At 37.9% G+C, this 16,215-nt stretch overlaps 1 protein-coding gene across 1 annotated transcript in view; it reads left to right on the top strand.

The window, feature by feature from the left end:
- Nucleotides 1-16,215, top strand: part of EPB41L4A (erythrocyte membrane protein band 4.1 like 4A) — a 257,332-nt gene that overhangs the window by 230,158 nt on the left and 10,959 nt on the right. Inside the window, exon 19 of the mRNA XM_059418364.1 lies at nt 4,031-4,150. Within this exon, the coding sequence (XP_059274347.1) occupies nt 4,031-4,150 (120 nt within the window). The remainder of the gene's footprint in view (nt 1-4,030; nt 4,151-16,215) is intronic.

Below are 16,215 nucleotides of genomic sequence, written 5' to 3'. Positions count from 1 at the left end.
GGAAATGTAGTTCTTACCTTGAAGAGTGCATGAAAGAAGCACTTAGAATTTTTGAGGTTCACTTTTAAGTGCAGCATTTGAAAATGAGTACATCCCCAGTGTAACTGACAGTGGACTCCTTTTTTCCCCTTGAGACTGTCATGCCTACCTCTCCTATGAGAGCACATTTGACTTTTTAAAAGGAATTATGTCGATACAATGCTTGCAGTGTTTTTATTCTTCGAAATGTACATCTTTACACCAAAATTAAAATACAGCAGGAGAGGAGCGAAAACGCAGTCCTGGTATATCCCATACTTAGGGGTAAATGACACAAGGCAAACTTGTTAAGAGAGGACATCTTTTACTTGAATGTCTATTTATTTATTCTCTCATGCACAGAACAATTCACTCCTGCCTTTTAAGGATTGAGCATTATTATAGTCTTGCTTTTAGGGCTAGGATTTTTCCTTTCCACATAGCACCTGTGTTTTCTGGAGCAGTTCAGGGATGGAAGAAGTGACACTTTCATTCTTGTAATGAGGCTCCATTAACCAGAGGCCTTTTGTAAGGGTGTAATTTCAAACTTCATTACAGACTAAGGCAGCTACACAACCCATTACTCAGAGAAAATGTGCTTCTGTTGTGACTCTCCAATGAGCCTTACATTTTTAATGTGCCTTGTTAGAATATTTATGAAACAGTATCACCAGTAGAGGGCATCTGTCTTTGAAACAGTATCACCAGTAGAGGGCATCTGTCTTTGAAACCTGTGAATATCAACTGACAGGGTTTCAAGGCCCTCGCTTTAGACTTTTCCATTAGAAAAACAGAAGTTAAAGGTACATGTCATAGTCTGAAATCCTTTCTGATTCAGTTTTCATTACTAGCAAGTTATCAGAAGTTTGCATGGTCATGTCTTAGGAGTTTTATTATTTTATCATCAGGGTAAAGTCTGAGTATGAAAGGAACCTGCTAAAATCCACACTGGAAGGGAATGAGTGTATACAAATTGTACTTTCTTTTAAATGTCTGTCCTCTGGGAAAAGTCTGTTTGCTATGCTGGTAGGCTTGCCCTCTGAAAATATCTGAAGATGCTGAGTTCCTGATTAAAAAAATTTAGCGTTGTGAAATTTAGTCCTGTCCATGAACTGTGTATCAGGTTAGCTAAGATGGAAGCTATGGCCTAAAAGACTCCAAGGTTAGGAGGAGATGTGGGTTTTATTTTATTTTATTAAAAAAAAATTTTTTAAGATTTACCAAATCAATCAATCAATCAATATTTACTTATTTTTAGAGAGAGCAAGAGCTAGTGCATGAGCATGGTGAGAGGGGCAGCAGGAAAGCGGGTCTTAAGCAGAGTCTGCAGTGAGTGCAGAGTCTGATAAGCGGCTTGATATTACAACCCTCAGACCAGCACCCAAGCTGAAAACCAGAAGTCAGTCGCTTAACCAACTGTGCCATCCAGATACCCTAGGAGACCTGGGTTTTATGTGTTTTTCTGGGCAATTTGAGGTGTGGGCTCCTGTGTGAGGGGTGAAAACTCCTGCCAGCCTGACCCCTTCCTGTTGAGTGTCTCTTCTGAACTCTAGGACTGCTCCCCCACCAGACTGTCACATGATAATATAGAATGGCTCAGAGATCATAGGTCCTGGCTGCAAAAATACATGTATATGTTTGTATGTATATGCACATGGCGTTTTCAAGCAGGAGTGTTTGTTGCAAAGAATGATGAATAATTATGACCTCAAGTAGTACACCTTCTCCTATTTTTCTGTAGATAATTCTAATGTTAAGGTTCATAGCAGTGTATATTCAATTTTAATTTCCTCTGTACATGCTCTGAGACAGGGAACTATGTTCTTGAATCTGTAAAACATGCCAGGACTGTATCCTGTTAATTTTCAAGTAACAGCCTATTTGAAATGAAAGCTTCAATGAGGAAACAGAGTTCAAAGGCTCAAAGTGTTAACAGATCATTTTTTACCTAACATGATTTCTTTTTAGAGATATTTGAATAGGCTTCTTCTTCCTAAAGTACTGTTCTTTTTAACTTGAATTCGCTTTACATTGTCTTTAAGTGGATATTTGTTACTCATGTGCTGATTTGCATTTATAAGCAAATCTAAATGCCCCCCTCCCGCCACAATCTATACTAAGCACTGTTAATAAGACAATCAAAAGATACCTGTTCAGAGAGGGAAATGTCTCCAGACTTGTCTGTTTGTTCTTTTCATTTTGGGTTTGAAGTAGTCATGTGACCATGTAGTCACAGTTGTGTTGTGATGACCTTGAAGTTTCATGCTGCTGTCTCACACGCTGAGAGCATCAGTGTCTAGAGCAGCTTCCTGAAGAACTTACAGAAATTAAAAGTAAAATATTCAGGGTTGCCTGATGGCTCAGTTGGTTAAGCATCTGCCTTTGGCTCAGGTCATGATCCCGGGACTGAGTTCTGCATGGGGCTCCTATCTCAGTGGGGAGCCTGCTTCTCCCTCACCCTCTGCAGCTCTCCCTGCTTGTGCTCTCTCTCTCTGTCACATAAATAAAATCTTAAAAAATAAAGAAATAAAAAGGTTAAATATTAAAATAACAGGTATTTCTTTTTTTTTTTAAGATTTTATTTATTTATATGAGAGAGAGAGAATAAGAGCTCAAGCAGGCAAGGGAGCAGCAGAAGGCAGCTCCTTGCCGAGCTGGCAGCCAGACATGGGACTCCATCCCAGGACTCCTGAATCATGACCTGAGCTGAAGGCAGGTGCTTAACTGACTGAGCCACTCAGGCATGCCCAGGTGTTTGATTTTTGCAAGGAATGCTCATGGCTTCGCCACATCCTTGCTCTGCATTCCAGACGGTACTGCTTTAACTTCCCCACCTCTCCTCCACAGCAGCTTACCCTTGTTACTAGAAAGACTTGATACAGACAAGGTCCAGAACTTCTGCAATGTGGTCGATACATGGGTATTGTTAGGTTCATACAGTATCTTAACAACCGGGATTGGTGGTCAATACTTAAAAACTGAAAGAGTTCACTTTAAACATATAAATTTGTAGGTTATTTTTAGAAAATGAGAGGATTTGGAAACCCTATCCTGTGATCTCACATGGCAGGTGCCTGTGCCCCCCAGCATCCCCCACCCTGGATTTCCCTTTTCCTTACTTGCATTTCCTCCCTGGCCCCTGACCACACCGAGTGTTGACCCCACTGAGCGTTCACCGTTCACTGCACTGCCTTGTCACCGTGTCATCAGCCGTCCTCAGAACGCTCTGTGCCTGCTCAGCGGCTAATGCATGGTGCTGCCACTGTTAGCTTTCTGTACTTCTAGTTTTCTGTCTTAAAAATGAGGGTTTGGGGAGGGTGCCTGGGCAGTGCAGTCAGTTAAGCGTCCAACTCTTGATTTCAGCTCAGGTTATGATCTCGGGGTCATAAGATTGGGTTCTGCGCTGAACGTGGTTCTCTCTCCCTCTCCCCCTGCTCCTCCCCCCAGTCCCTTCACTCTCTCTCTCTCAAAAAAAGGGTTGGGGGGATCATGTCTGGCACTTCCTGTCTTTGACAACTAGTGTGAGTTTTTAAGAACATTTCAAGCAAAATTATTGATTGTTACTTTGATTTAGTGCATTAAAAAAAAAAAAGATTTTGTTTCATGATTTAAGATCAGCCCTATAGCAGACAACACTGTTTGTCTAGTCAAAACTGAACTATGTTTTAAATGGTTTTTTTGCTTGACTTGGCTATTTCTTAAAAGATTTTAAGCCAAAGATAGAAGCCTTAAACTAATACATACTTACATATTTATGTATGAATATTCTAACACACACATACATGTGTGTGTATACAAGCTTATTTACTTATGGGTATGTTAATCCAGCTAATACCTTCTTAGCTTTAAGTGACTTTAATAAAATTACTTCTTAAATATCTTTGCTTCTTAATAACTTTTCAAGAACGTATTCGATAACTTCTTAACTTGGAAAAGCAGGTTGAGAATGAGCCAAGAAATAGAGCATCACACTTGTGAATGTTAACTGGAGATGAATGGTCTTTCCTTACAGAATACGGCAGGAGAATGATATGGTTGATTCAGCGCCTCAGTGGGAAGCTGTATTAAGGAGACAAAAGGAAAAAAATCAGGCGGACCCCAACAACAGACGATCCAGACATAGATCTCGCTCGTACGTGGACTCTTTTTTATACTTTTGTTCAGAAAGCACTGAGCTTGAAGTGACATGCAGATTCTCGGGCAGATGGGGCTGTCTCTTTGAGGTCTTCTAAAGTGACTTTAGTTCCACCATGATTATCCCATTGTTTGTTTGTCATATTTACCTTCTTCTGTTTGTGACGTTCATTAACTCCAGCTGAAGCCGTAGAAGTTGGAGCATTGCCAGAACAAAATGTCAAAAACAAGGCTATCAAGACTCTGTTTTGTTTTGTTTTGTTTTGAAACAAAGCATACCTTCAACCAAGTAAGTAGGAAGTCTTTGTTCTGGAGCCTGGCTGTTGGCAGAAATACCTGCTGCTTCTCTCAATTGGAGTCTGCAGAATTCTCTGAAGTCTTGTTCGAGATTGAACCAGATGTGAATATCTTCCTATTAAATTACCATTTGTGAGCAGTAGGCAGTGAGTGATTCATTACACCCTGATGTTGGGATTTGCCTGTGCCTTCTGTTGCTAGGCAATACCATGTGTGAGCACAATTACCCCGTAATGATGAGATTGCCAGTCCTCCAAATTAATTTTCTTTTTGAGCTGATAAAATTTCTAGGGTTTTTTGGTTTTGTCCTTGTTTTTTAATGCATGCATCATACAGATTTAGGTACCCCCCCATCCCCATGCCACTTCTCAAAGCAGACCTTTTAGTGTGAGCTGGGACTAACTACCCATCCCTTTGTGATCCTAGGTGGTTAGATGTCTTATTTGTGGAAGGAGGGCTTGGTGTCTCAGATAGGGTGGTGGAAGGACGCCAGGGACAAACTGTTTGCAGAGACAAACTGTAGGGAAGTGGAGGGGGGATCCAGGGAGCCAGGCACCGGGGGGTCAGTTTGGGTCAACAGAGTCTAGGAAAGGGCTTGGAGGACACACCCAGGACCCCATGTAGCTCTAAAGGATGCTTTTCAGTCTTAGATGCTTACTTTTAAATTAGAAGTTATCCTAGGGTGTGGTTTTGTTTTTATCAGTAGTACATCCTAATGAGTGATGTCTGTTTTTTTTCCGAATAGAAAACCCTCAAATAGTCACTATGCAATGTACCAGACCCTTACAGATTTAATTTATTTGTTGCTCCCTTAAGTTTTTGTTCTGGAACCTAATTAAAAAGTACAATTTAAAGCAGAAGTTAAGGAATTTTCCTTTGTCTTGAATACTACCATCACCGGCTCCATTATAAAAGAGAGGTTTAGAATGGCAAAAATCAAGACCTCCTGTTTGACAGTTTAACCAAAAGGCACAGAATCCCAAGATCAGGATGCAGCATAGTCATGGGTAAATCATCTGCAACCACACTTTTCCCTTTCCATGTGGAATCTTCTTCTCTGAGGGACTTGTAATACACAAGGTTTGGTGACTTGGCGTTAAGTCTTAAAAGCAACATTTAGGTCTCTAATAATTTCTAGAGCATTGGAAGTTCAATTTAATGCCAGTAGTAAATTTCATTTATTAAATAGGGGAATGTAAAATAAAGTTGGGAAAAATTTTATATATAAATTCTGAAAAAGAAAAAACTTTACTGGAGGCACCTCTCAATGGGTGTATAGATTGTTTCCACTTTTTTGCTACTGTGTTAAAAGTTTCTGTACATGTTCTGTACAAGTGTATCTGTGGAGTAAGTTATCTTATGCCCTGGGTGGAATTGCTGGGTTAGAATCTATTTCCAATGATATTAAATGTAACTATAAACTACCAAAATGATTTCTAAGAAGGCTGTATCATTTTATACTCCCACAAGCAGTGAATGAGAGTTCTAATTCTGCCCCATTCTTGCAAATACTTAGTTCTGTCTTATTAATTTTAATTAGTCTGTTTGGCTTGAAGTGGTATCCCATTATGGTTTCAATTAACATTTCCCTGATGACTAATGATGTTACCCGCATTTTCCTGTGCTTTTTGCTTACTCATGTTTAAAGTGTTTAAGTTTTTGCCCGTTTTAATTGGATTCTTTTTTATTATTTATTTGTAGGGTTCTTTATGTAGCCTGCATATAAGTTCTTTTTTAGATATGTGTGTGATGTGGATTTACTTCTAGCTTTGTTTTGCTTTTTCATGTTCTTACCATTGTTTTTTGATAGGCAGACACTTTAAATTTTGATGAAGATACCATTTCATTTTCATTTATAGTTAAGACTTTTTTACATCATATATATATATTATGTATATATATATATTTATTTATTTAAATTTTATTTTTTATTTATTTACTTGACAGAGATCACAAGTAGGCAGAGAGGCAGGCAGAAAGACAGGGGGAAGCAGGATCCCCACTGATCAGAGAGCCCGACTCGGGGCTCGATCCCAGGTGGGATCATGACCTGAGCCAAAGGCAGAGGCTTTAACCCACTGAGCCACCGAGGCACCCCAAGACTTTTTTACCTCTTAAGGAATATTTGCCTACCCCATAGTCACAAAGATGTTCCCATACCTTTTTCTAGTAGGTTTATAGATTTTGCTTTTTATTTAGGTCTGTCATCCCTCTAGTATTAATGGTTCAGCGTGTATGAGGTAGAGGTAGATATTGAGAAGTTTTTTCACGGTGCTTATGCAGTGTTCCACGTCTGTTTGTTAAAAAAGACTTATCTTCATTGAATTGCTTTGGAGCCTCTGTTGAAAATCAATTGACTGCCTATATATGGGCCAGTTTTATTTCATTGATCTATTTGTCTATTCCTAAGCCTCCATGTTGTCTTGGTTACCATAGCTTTATGTAAGACTTGAATCAGGCAGTGTCAGTTCTCCAATTTTTTTTTTTTTCCAAGATTGCTTTAGCTATTTTAGATCTTCTGCAGTTCTACATGAATTTTTGAATCAGGTTGTTAGATTTTATGGGAAAAAAAAAGAACCTTAAGCTTATGAATCTATAGCTCAATTTGGAGAAAATTCTTAACTTTCATTTAAGCCTCTTAAGATACAGCAATAAATAAAGCCTCTTAAGATATAGGAATGTATCTTGGATTTTAGTACAGAGTTGCTGCATTTATTTTATTGTATTTAATCCTAAATTATTAATATTTCTTCTTTATTTCTTTCTTTTTAAATTCACTTGACAGAGATCACAAATAGGTAGGAAGGCAGGCAGAGAGAGAGAGGAAGAAGCAGGGTCTCTGTGGAGCAGAGAGCCTGATGTGGGGCTCTATCCCAGGACCCTGAGATCATGACCCAAGCTGAAGGTAGAGGCTTTAACCCTCTGAGCCACCCAGGTGCCCCCTAAATGATTAATATTTTTAGTGGTACTGAACCCTACTTTTAAAATGTCATTTTCCAATTGTTGGTTAGTAGATAGAAACAGAGTATTTTTTATGTTAATATTGTATCTTGCCACCCTGCAGCCTTATTAAATTGATTTTGTATCTCTGGAAGCTTTTTTTTTTTTTAATTCTTAGGATTTTTTTCACATTTACAGTGTTATTGTTCAGACCGCAGACCGCTTTCCTTTATTTCTAATCTTGGGTCTTCCAATATAGTGAATTACAGTGTTGCATAGAAGTAGTAGGAACGGAGACCTCCTTAGCCTGTTCTCTTTCTTAAGGGGAAAACATTCAATATGTCATATTAGGTATGGCGGTAGCTGTAAGATTGAAGAAGATCATTCTATTTCTAGTGTAAGAGTTTTTCTCATGAATGAGTTTGAATTTTGTTACAAGCTTTTTCTGCATCTGAGATGACAGTATGTGGGTTTTCTTCTTTATTCTGTTAGTGGGAGAATTACAATGATTCAGTTTTGAATGTTACATTCTTGCATTTCTGAGATAAGTCCTGATGCAGTATCCCTTCTATATATTGCTGGATTCTATTCAATATTATTTTGTTGAGAAATACTGGTCTGTAATTTTCTTGTAGTATCTTTGTCAGGTTTTGGTAATAGGCTTTTTACTGGTCATTTAAAATAATTTGACAAGTGTTCTCCTTTTCTCCATTTTCTGAAATAGTGAATGTAAAAAAAAATAGCATTATTCCTTCCTTGAATGTTTGATACAGTTTACCAGTAAAACCATCTCTGCCTGGAATTTTCTTTATGGAAAGTTTCAAATTACAATCTCGGTTTCTTGAACACATATTGATTGATTGGGCCATTCTGATTTTTACTTGTTATGTGTAGGTTTAAATATTCTTTAAAAAGTGTTTGTTCATTTTGTCTGAATTATCTTTTCGCAAAAATTTGTTCATAATAATTATTTAGTATCTTTTTAACATCTGTTGTGATATCACCTATTTTACTCCTGATGTTGATAATTTGTTTTCTCTCTTAATTTTCCCTTAATCTATCTTTTCAGAGAACTAACTTGGGGTTTATTGATTTTCTTTGTCATCTTTTACATTGATTTTCACTCTTTATTACTTGCTTCTATTCATTTTGTTTTTTATTTGTTTTTTTTCATCTTCTTAAGGTAACACTGATATGAAACTCTTCTCCCTTTTAAATTTAAGTGTAAAGTTGCAAGTATTCCCCACGCCCTGTAGTTTAAACTGTATCTCACATATTTTGCTAAATATTTTCATTATCATGTGGTTCAAAATCATTTTTAATTTTTTGTGATTTCTTTGACTCTAGACTTTTTTTAGTAGTGTTTTGGTTAATTTCAAATATTAGAGGATTTTCTAGATATCTCATGAGTATTATTGATTTCTAATTTAATTCCATTGTGATTAAAAAAAGAATCTGTGAGATTCCTTTGAAATTTATTGAGACTTGTTTTATGACCTAGCATATGATCTTTCATGATGAATGATCTGGAGGACTTGAAAAGAATGAGTATTCTCAGGCACTGGGTGTAGTCTATAAATGTCAAGTAGATCTAGTTAGCTGATAATGTTGTTCAGATGGTCTGTGTTTTTCCAATTTCTTTGTTTACTCTTCAATCAGTAATTGAGAGAGGGATGTTAAAATTTCCAGTAATGATTACGGATTTGTCCTTTGTACTCTTTGGTTCTGTCAGTTTTTGCTTCAAGTTATTTTGAAGCTCAGGTATTAGGCTTCATATTTGCAATTTTTTTGCCTTCCTGATGAATTGACCCTTTTATCATTATGAAATATCTTCTTTATGCTGACAATACTCCTTTCTCTGTGTCCGCTACATGCACAGACACACATACCCAAACTCCTGTGTGTGTATGTGTGTGTGTGTGTGTGTGTGTGTGTGTGTGTATCCATGGCATCTTTTTAATGCTCATTGTTTGCATGTTACATCATTTTTAATTCTTTCATATTTAGCCAAGGTGTAGTTTTCTATTTAGAGTCCATCTTGTGATCTCCTGTAGACAGCATACAGTTGGGCTTTCTATTTTTAATCTAGTCTGACCATCTCTACCTTTTAAATTGAATGTTAGTATATTTGTACTTCATGTAATGATTAATATTTGGTGGTTTAAGTGTAGCATTTTGCTCATTTTCCTCTTTACTGTATCTGTTTTTTGTTGGTCTTTTCTTCCTTTCCTATTATATTTTGTTTTAATTGAATAGTTTTTGGTACTCCGTTTTACTTTTAATTAACACCTTCCCTATAGTTTTAATTATTTTTTTCTTGAGTGGTTTCTTGATGGCTTACAGTATGATTTCTTAATTTATCACAGCGTGTTTAGGATTAATATCATAATATGTAAAATTTAGAAGTCTTAAAAAATTATAGATCCCTTTATCCCCTCTCTTTGTCCTTTGTGCAGTTGTCATGCATCTTATTTTTGCCTATTAGTAGCCCCATGTTACAATGTTACTATCTCTGCTTAAACAGGAGGTAGTTTTTAAAAGAAATCAAGAAAAGGAAAAAGTTGTAGTTGTTATAGTAGACAGAAAATAGTTCCCTGGATGTGTCCATATCTTAGTCTCCAAGACTTGTAAATATTTTATGTTAGATGACGAAGAGGAATTAATGCTGCGGGAATTAAGATTGTTAATCAGTTGACCTTCTGCCAGAGATCGTCTCCTAAGTTATCCAAGTATACTCAAAGTAACCCCAGGGTCCTTAAAAAGTAGAAAAAAGAACAGGAGAAGGAATGAGAATGATTCAGTTTGAGAAGAATTTAATCTGCTTTGCTTGCTTTGAAGATGGAGGAAGGGACCATGAGCTAAAGAATAGGGGTAGCCTTTAAAGTTGGAGGAGGTAAGGAAGTTGATTTTCCCCTAGAGCCTCCAGAAAGTAATGTAGCTCTGTCAACACCTCGATTTTAGTCCAGTGAGATCTCAGTCAGATTTATGACCTACAGAACTGTATGATAAGAAATTTGTGTTGTTTTAAGCCACTAAGTTTGAGGCAATTGGCTACAGCCACAATAGAAAATGACTACGTTTACCCACTTGCTTACTATTATCAATGTGTTCTGTTTCTTCCTCTAGATCTGACATTGTTTTTCTTCCTTTGGCATGTCTTATAGTACCGGTCTGCACATGATACATTCTCTCAGCTTTCTGTGAAAATATCTTTATTTTAACCCTGATTTGTAACAGATAATATCACTAGCTGTAGGCTTCCAACTTGGTAGGTTTTTCCTTCCCACTTAAAAGAGATGGTTCGGTTGTGTTCTGGTTTCTGTCATTTCTGATTAGTCAGACTTCATTCTATAGGCACTGTTTGGACTTTGTCTTTTTTTTCTGCTAGCTACTTTTATGATTTTTCCATTATCTTTAGTTTTTAATCTATATGACCGTGGAGTAGCTAAATGTGGTTTTCTTCATATTTATCATTTATGTTGTTGTAATTTGATTTTTTTCACCAAATTTCAGAGATTTTTGGCCACTATCGTTCAAGTTCTTTTTTTCTGAGCCATTCAGTCTTCTTCTTTCTTGGGCATCTAGTTGTATGTATGCTAGACCATTTAGTATTGTCGCACAAGCAAACAAAGTTCTGTTCATTTTTAAAATCCTCGTGCCCCCCCCCCTTTTAAATTTTGGTCATTTCTGTTGATATGTTTTCAACCTCATCAACTTTTTCCCCCCTGTGTTGTCCAATCTGCTCTTAGAGCCACTCTGAACTTTATACTTTCCTGTTTAGAATTTCAGTTTTGTTCTTTATATACTTTTACTTTCTTTGTTGAGATTTCCCATCTGTTAATTTATTATGTCCATATTTTCCTTTAAATTGTTATATACATTTGTACAAAATGTTTTAAAGCCATTTTTGGTGAGTTCCCATGTCCGTGACTTTCAAAACCTATTTCTATTGACTGCTTTTATTATTTCTTAGATTATGGCTATATTTTCTTATTTCTTTTTTTTTTTTTTTTTAAAGATTTTATTTATTTATTTGACAGACAGAGATCACAAGCAGGCAGAGAGAGAGGAGGAAGCAGGCTCCCTGCTGAGCAGAGAGCCCGATGCGGGACTCGATCCCAGGACCCTGAGATCATGACCTGAGCCGAAGGCAGCGGCTTAACCCACTGAGCCACCCAGGCGCCCCTATATTTTCTTATTTCTCTACATATATACTTATTTTTTATTATATGCTGAAAATTTTAGATAATATCTAGGAGGAGGTTTGGATTATGCTGTCTTTCTTTAAAGAGACAAATTTTGTTCTGGCAGGCAACTAAATTATTGTTGACTACTCATTTTCTTTTTTTTTTAAAGATATTATTTATTTTAGGGAGAGAGCTGGGCAGGCATGAGTGTGTCTATGACTGGGGGGAGGTCCAAGGGGGGAGAGAGAGGGGCAAGGAGACTCCACACTCAGCTGAGCCTAAGGCAGCAGGATCATGACCTGAGTCTAAATCAAGTCGGCCACTTAGGGGACCCAGCCTCTCAGGTGCCCCAGTTGTTGGCTACTTTTGATCTTACTTTTTATGCTTGGTTTTATGCTTTCATAGGGTGGGACTTGTTAGACTTTGTCATTAGCTTAGGATGTGTTGTTGTTGTTGTTTTTAAAGATTTTATTTATTTATTTATTTGACAGAGATCACAAGTAGGCAGAGAGGCAGGCAGAGAGAGAGGAGGAAGCAGGCTCCCTGCTGAGCAGAGAGCCCGATGTGGGGCTCAATCCCAGGACCCTGGGATCATGACCTGAGCTGAAGGCAGAGGCTTTAACCCACTGAGCCACCCAGGTGCCCCTAGGATGTGTTTTTTACTTTAGGCTTGGTCCTTATTCCTAAAGCCTGGCCTTTCTGGAGTCTTAATTGACTGCACACTGTGCTCAGCATTGCTTCTCCAACAGCAACTGCATCAGAACTCTGTCCCCTACCACTTCCCACTCTCTGGTGTCCCCATTCAGCTCGAAGCCTTGCAGCACTGCCATCCCTTAGGCTCACATAGTCTTACCCTGCTTATGTAGAGATTAAGTGCAGTGAATATACTCAGCCAACCTTACAGAAAACCCCATACAGACTTCTGGAGCCCCCTTTTGTATTTTGTTGTGCACTGTATATTCATTCCATCCTTATCAATAGCTTTACATTCTCAGGTGCCTGGGTAGCTCAGTTGGTTAAGCAACTGCCTTAGGCTCAGGTCATGATCCCGGAGTGCTGGGATCGGTCCCACATTGGGCTCCCAGCTCCATGGAGAGTCTGCTTCTCCCTCTGAGCTTCTCCCCTCTCATGCTCAGTCTCTCACTGTCTCTCTCAAATAACAAATAGTGTCTTAAAAAAAAAGTAGCCTTACATTCTCATCTCTGCCCCCTTAGCGCTGTGAGACTTGTTTCTTGAGCTCCACTTTCCCTTTTCCACATCGGGAAGGCGCCTCTAGGCAGAACACTGAAGCAGTGGGGGGCTTGCCTTGTGCTTCCCTCCCCTCAACTATCACAGACTTATCTTCTCTGTTGCCCAATGTCTGAAAAACAGTTGCTTTGTATATGTTTTATAGATCTTGAGGAGGAAACATTCATCTGATACCAGTTACTGCATTGTCATCACAAGCAGAAGCTCAGGAATACTGTTTTGAGGTGGAGAATTATTTTCTTTTTCTTGAACTCACGATCTTAAGATCAAGGCCTGAGCTGAGATCCAGTTGGAGGCTTAACTGACTAAGCCACCCAGATGCCCTGATAGAGAAATACATTTAAATTGGGTATTGCTTTGATTAGATCAACTGATATCAGAAAATAATGGTATTTTAAACTTAAAATCTTATTTAAACTTTAATCTTAGCTACATGATAAAAATATCAGATCAGGTAGAGGATTATCACAGAAAAATGCAATAATATGAGAGAACTCCATTAAGAGTTTGCTGTTCTGGAGTTTAATTTTAAAGCAAACCATAAAAAGATTTAGCGGGACGCCTGGGTGGCTCAGTTGGTTGGACGACTGCCTTCGGCTCAGGTCATGATCCTGGAGTCCCGGGATCGAGTCCCGCATCGGACTCCCAGCTCCATGGGGAGTCTGCTTCTCTCTCTGACCTTCTCCTCTTTCATGCTCTCTCTCACTGTCTCTCTCTCAAGTAAATAAATAAAATCTTAAAAAAAAAAAAAAAGATTTAGCAAATATTTGGCTAACTTTGTAACTGAACTTGGTTGATTAAGTATGTAACTGATAGGGCCAAAGTGCAATTAAATAAGTGAAGGGGAAAAAAATGTCTATTTGAAGAGCAATTCATTCAGAATTTGCTCTGCCTCCTTGGTAAAAAGCAGATTGAGAAAGAAGAACTTCTCCACAGGAAGACCCTTTGGAAATCTGTGGTGGACTAGTGTGAGGTGGTTTTTAGCTCGGAAGATGGTGATGGTAGAAACACAGAGAAGTGAATGGAAACACATATTGGAAGTAGTGGTGATGGATGTGGAATGTTAGAGGTATTTTGGATGAATTTTTTCTTTGGGGCTGATGGAGTGGGTAGTCGAGGTTTTCCTGAGGTCAGGCGAGATGAGCTGGAGATATGTGGGGAAAGAGTGTCAAGATTTATTTGTTTGGTTAGGTTTGAGAAACCAAGTGGGTAGTCAAATGGAAATGTCAAGTAGGCAACTAGATAAAACTGTTAAAACTCTGCAGGTTGATGAAATACCTCATTTCGACACATTGGGCCCTCTTTGATTTGAGCTATGACATTACAAACCAGGAAGTTACCTGCTGGGTGCTGTGGTCAGACCTCTGTTGGCACTCTGGGCCTCCCAGTGTTAGCTTACTGCCTAATCTCCATCAACTCCCCCTGTCCTCTGTACAAACATTAGTACCATTCTCACAGTTTTGCTGAAAATTCAAGTCATACTTGAATTCAGGTACCTATGACATTATATCTATAATTACAGTTACTATAATTAGTAAGTTCTTCAGATCTTGGTTAATCTCTACAAAACCGTAAGGAAGTGACTTTTTTTTTCCCCTTGAGATGAGGAGGAGGAGGGGGGATATGAAAAGAGTAGGATGGGGCTACCTCACATGAAGATAAGAATTTGGGTCTATGCAAATTTAGGAACCACTACTACTTTTAAGAAAAAAATGGAAACACCACTAGAATAGCCTCTGAGAAAGTAATTAAAATTATTCTTCACATATATTTGGAATTTTAGATATAGAGTAAACCACTTACCTCTCAATTACTCCCATAGTCTTAAATCCCTACTGCACTGTCTAGAAATCATCACATGGAGATATATCTGCTAGGAGCTTGGAATGCTATGATACATTATTCACGCATGTTCCATTCATTCTATTTTTTAAAATTCCCAGTGAAAAGCCAGGGAGCTGTATTTATTAAAAATACCAGAGTCATACTGTAGTATGAACTATAATACCCCTCTCTCCTAAAACACATTACACTATAATCTGATTGCCTCTCATCTAGGTCTTGGAGAACTTAAGTTCTTTCTAGTACATTTGCAGCTATATTGGTATCACATTCTTGTTTACTTATTAGAAAACTTTGATGAAACTGCTTTTCTATGTGAGTAAACCTTTACTCATTGGAATATTTGGAAGAGGCATTGAAGCTAAAACAATTAGTTCTTGTAGGTTCAACTTGTGTGTGTGAGAAGACTCGGGCTCCCTCTGGTGGTAATAATGACACACTATTTTACTGAAAAATGATGCCCAGATGAGATTGTCAGGGTGAAGTGATGTTCCCAGTTAAATACCACACAGAAGTCTGATGCCTTAAATATTGAGCATGTAGGTTTGGGAAGTGACTGAATGATCTTCAGCAGCTAGGTTGCTGGGCTCTGTGGCTTCCTAATCCTTCTTTAATTCTGACATGGAGGGGAGGAAAGAGGGAAGGAGGGGAAGATATGCTATCTCTTCATCATGTCTCTTCTGACTACTCAGAATTATGATGAGGAATTACTGATGCATTTGTTAAGGGCTTTGAATTTTCTTAAATAAAAATGTTTTATAAACTTACAGTTTTCTTAGTAATATATCTTCAACTCTAAATTTCCTTTTAGAGCAGTATTTGGTAGTAAGATCTCAATAATAAGTCAAATGCTACCACATTTATTTTATTTTTTTAGTATAATATAGTATACAAAATATAGTGTATTGGACCATATGGAGTAAATAGATAATGTTTTCTAGCTAATATAATTGGGAGATTAGGATGATGTAGAAGACTACCTCCACTGATAGGGTTTAAACCCTTTGTACAGTCGCCTGGGTGGCTCAGTTGGCTAAGTGTCTGACCCTTGGTTTTAGCTTAGGCTGTGATCTCGTGGGTCATGGGATTAAGCCCGCATGAGGCTCCGTACTCATTGGGGAGTCTGCTTGAAAGACTCTCTCCCTCTGCACTTCCCACCATTTGTATGCTGTCTCTCTCTCAAATAAATAAATAAATCTTACAAACAAAAACCCTTTGTAGATTTATGAAGTAGTGTTCTTATTTTAGGGTTTTGGAAGAAAGGGAAATGATTCTAAATGATGCCTCATCCAACAAGTTTCTCTGAGAAATGAATATTTAAATTGGACTATTGGTATAAGGTGTGAATGAGGGAAGTTTTTTTTTTTGAGAAATACTCGACTAATATTAGACTTCATGTGTCTTTTTTTATAGAAATAGAACATTTCCTTAGGAACTTGGAGAGTTCAAGTAAAACATCTGCATAAGTAAGGGTCTTTTAATTAAGAAAAATGGCTGTCAAAATCCCACAGCTTTCTAAATCCGTAAAATGATGTTGAGCTGCAGATCC

Source organism: Mustela nigripes, chromosome 12 (assembly GCF_022355385.1).
Source record: "Mustela nigripes isolate SB6536 chromosome 12, MUSNIG.SB6536, whole genome shotgun sequence".
Taxonomy (NCBI): Eukaryota; Metazoa; Chordata; class Mammalia; order Carnivora; family Mustelidae; genus Mustela; species Mustela nigripes.
Note: the sequence above shows the minus strand (reverse complement) of the source record. Positions and strands in the feature narration are given on the sequence as shown.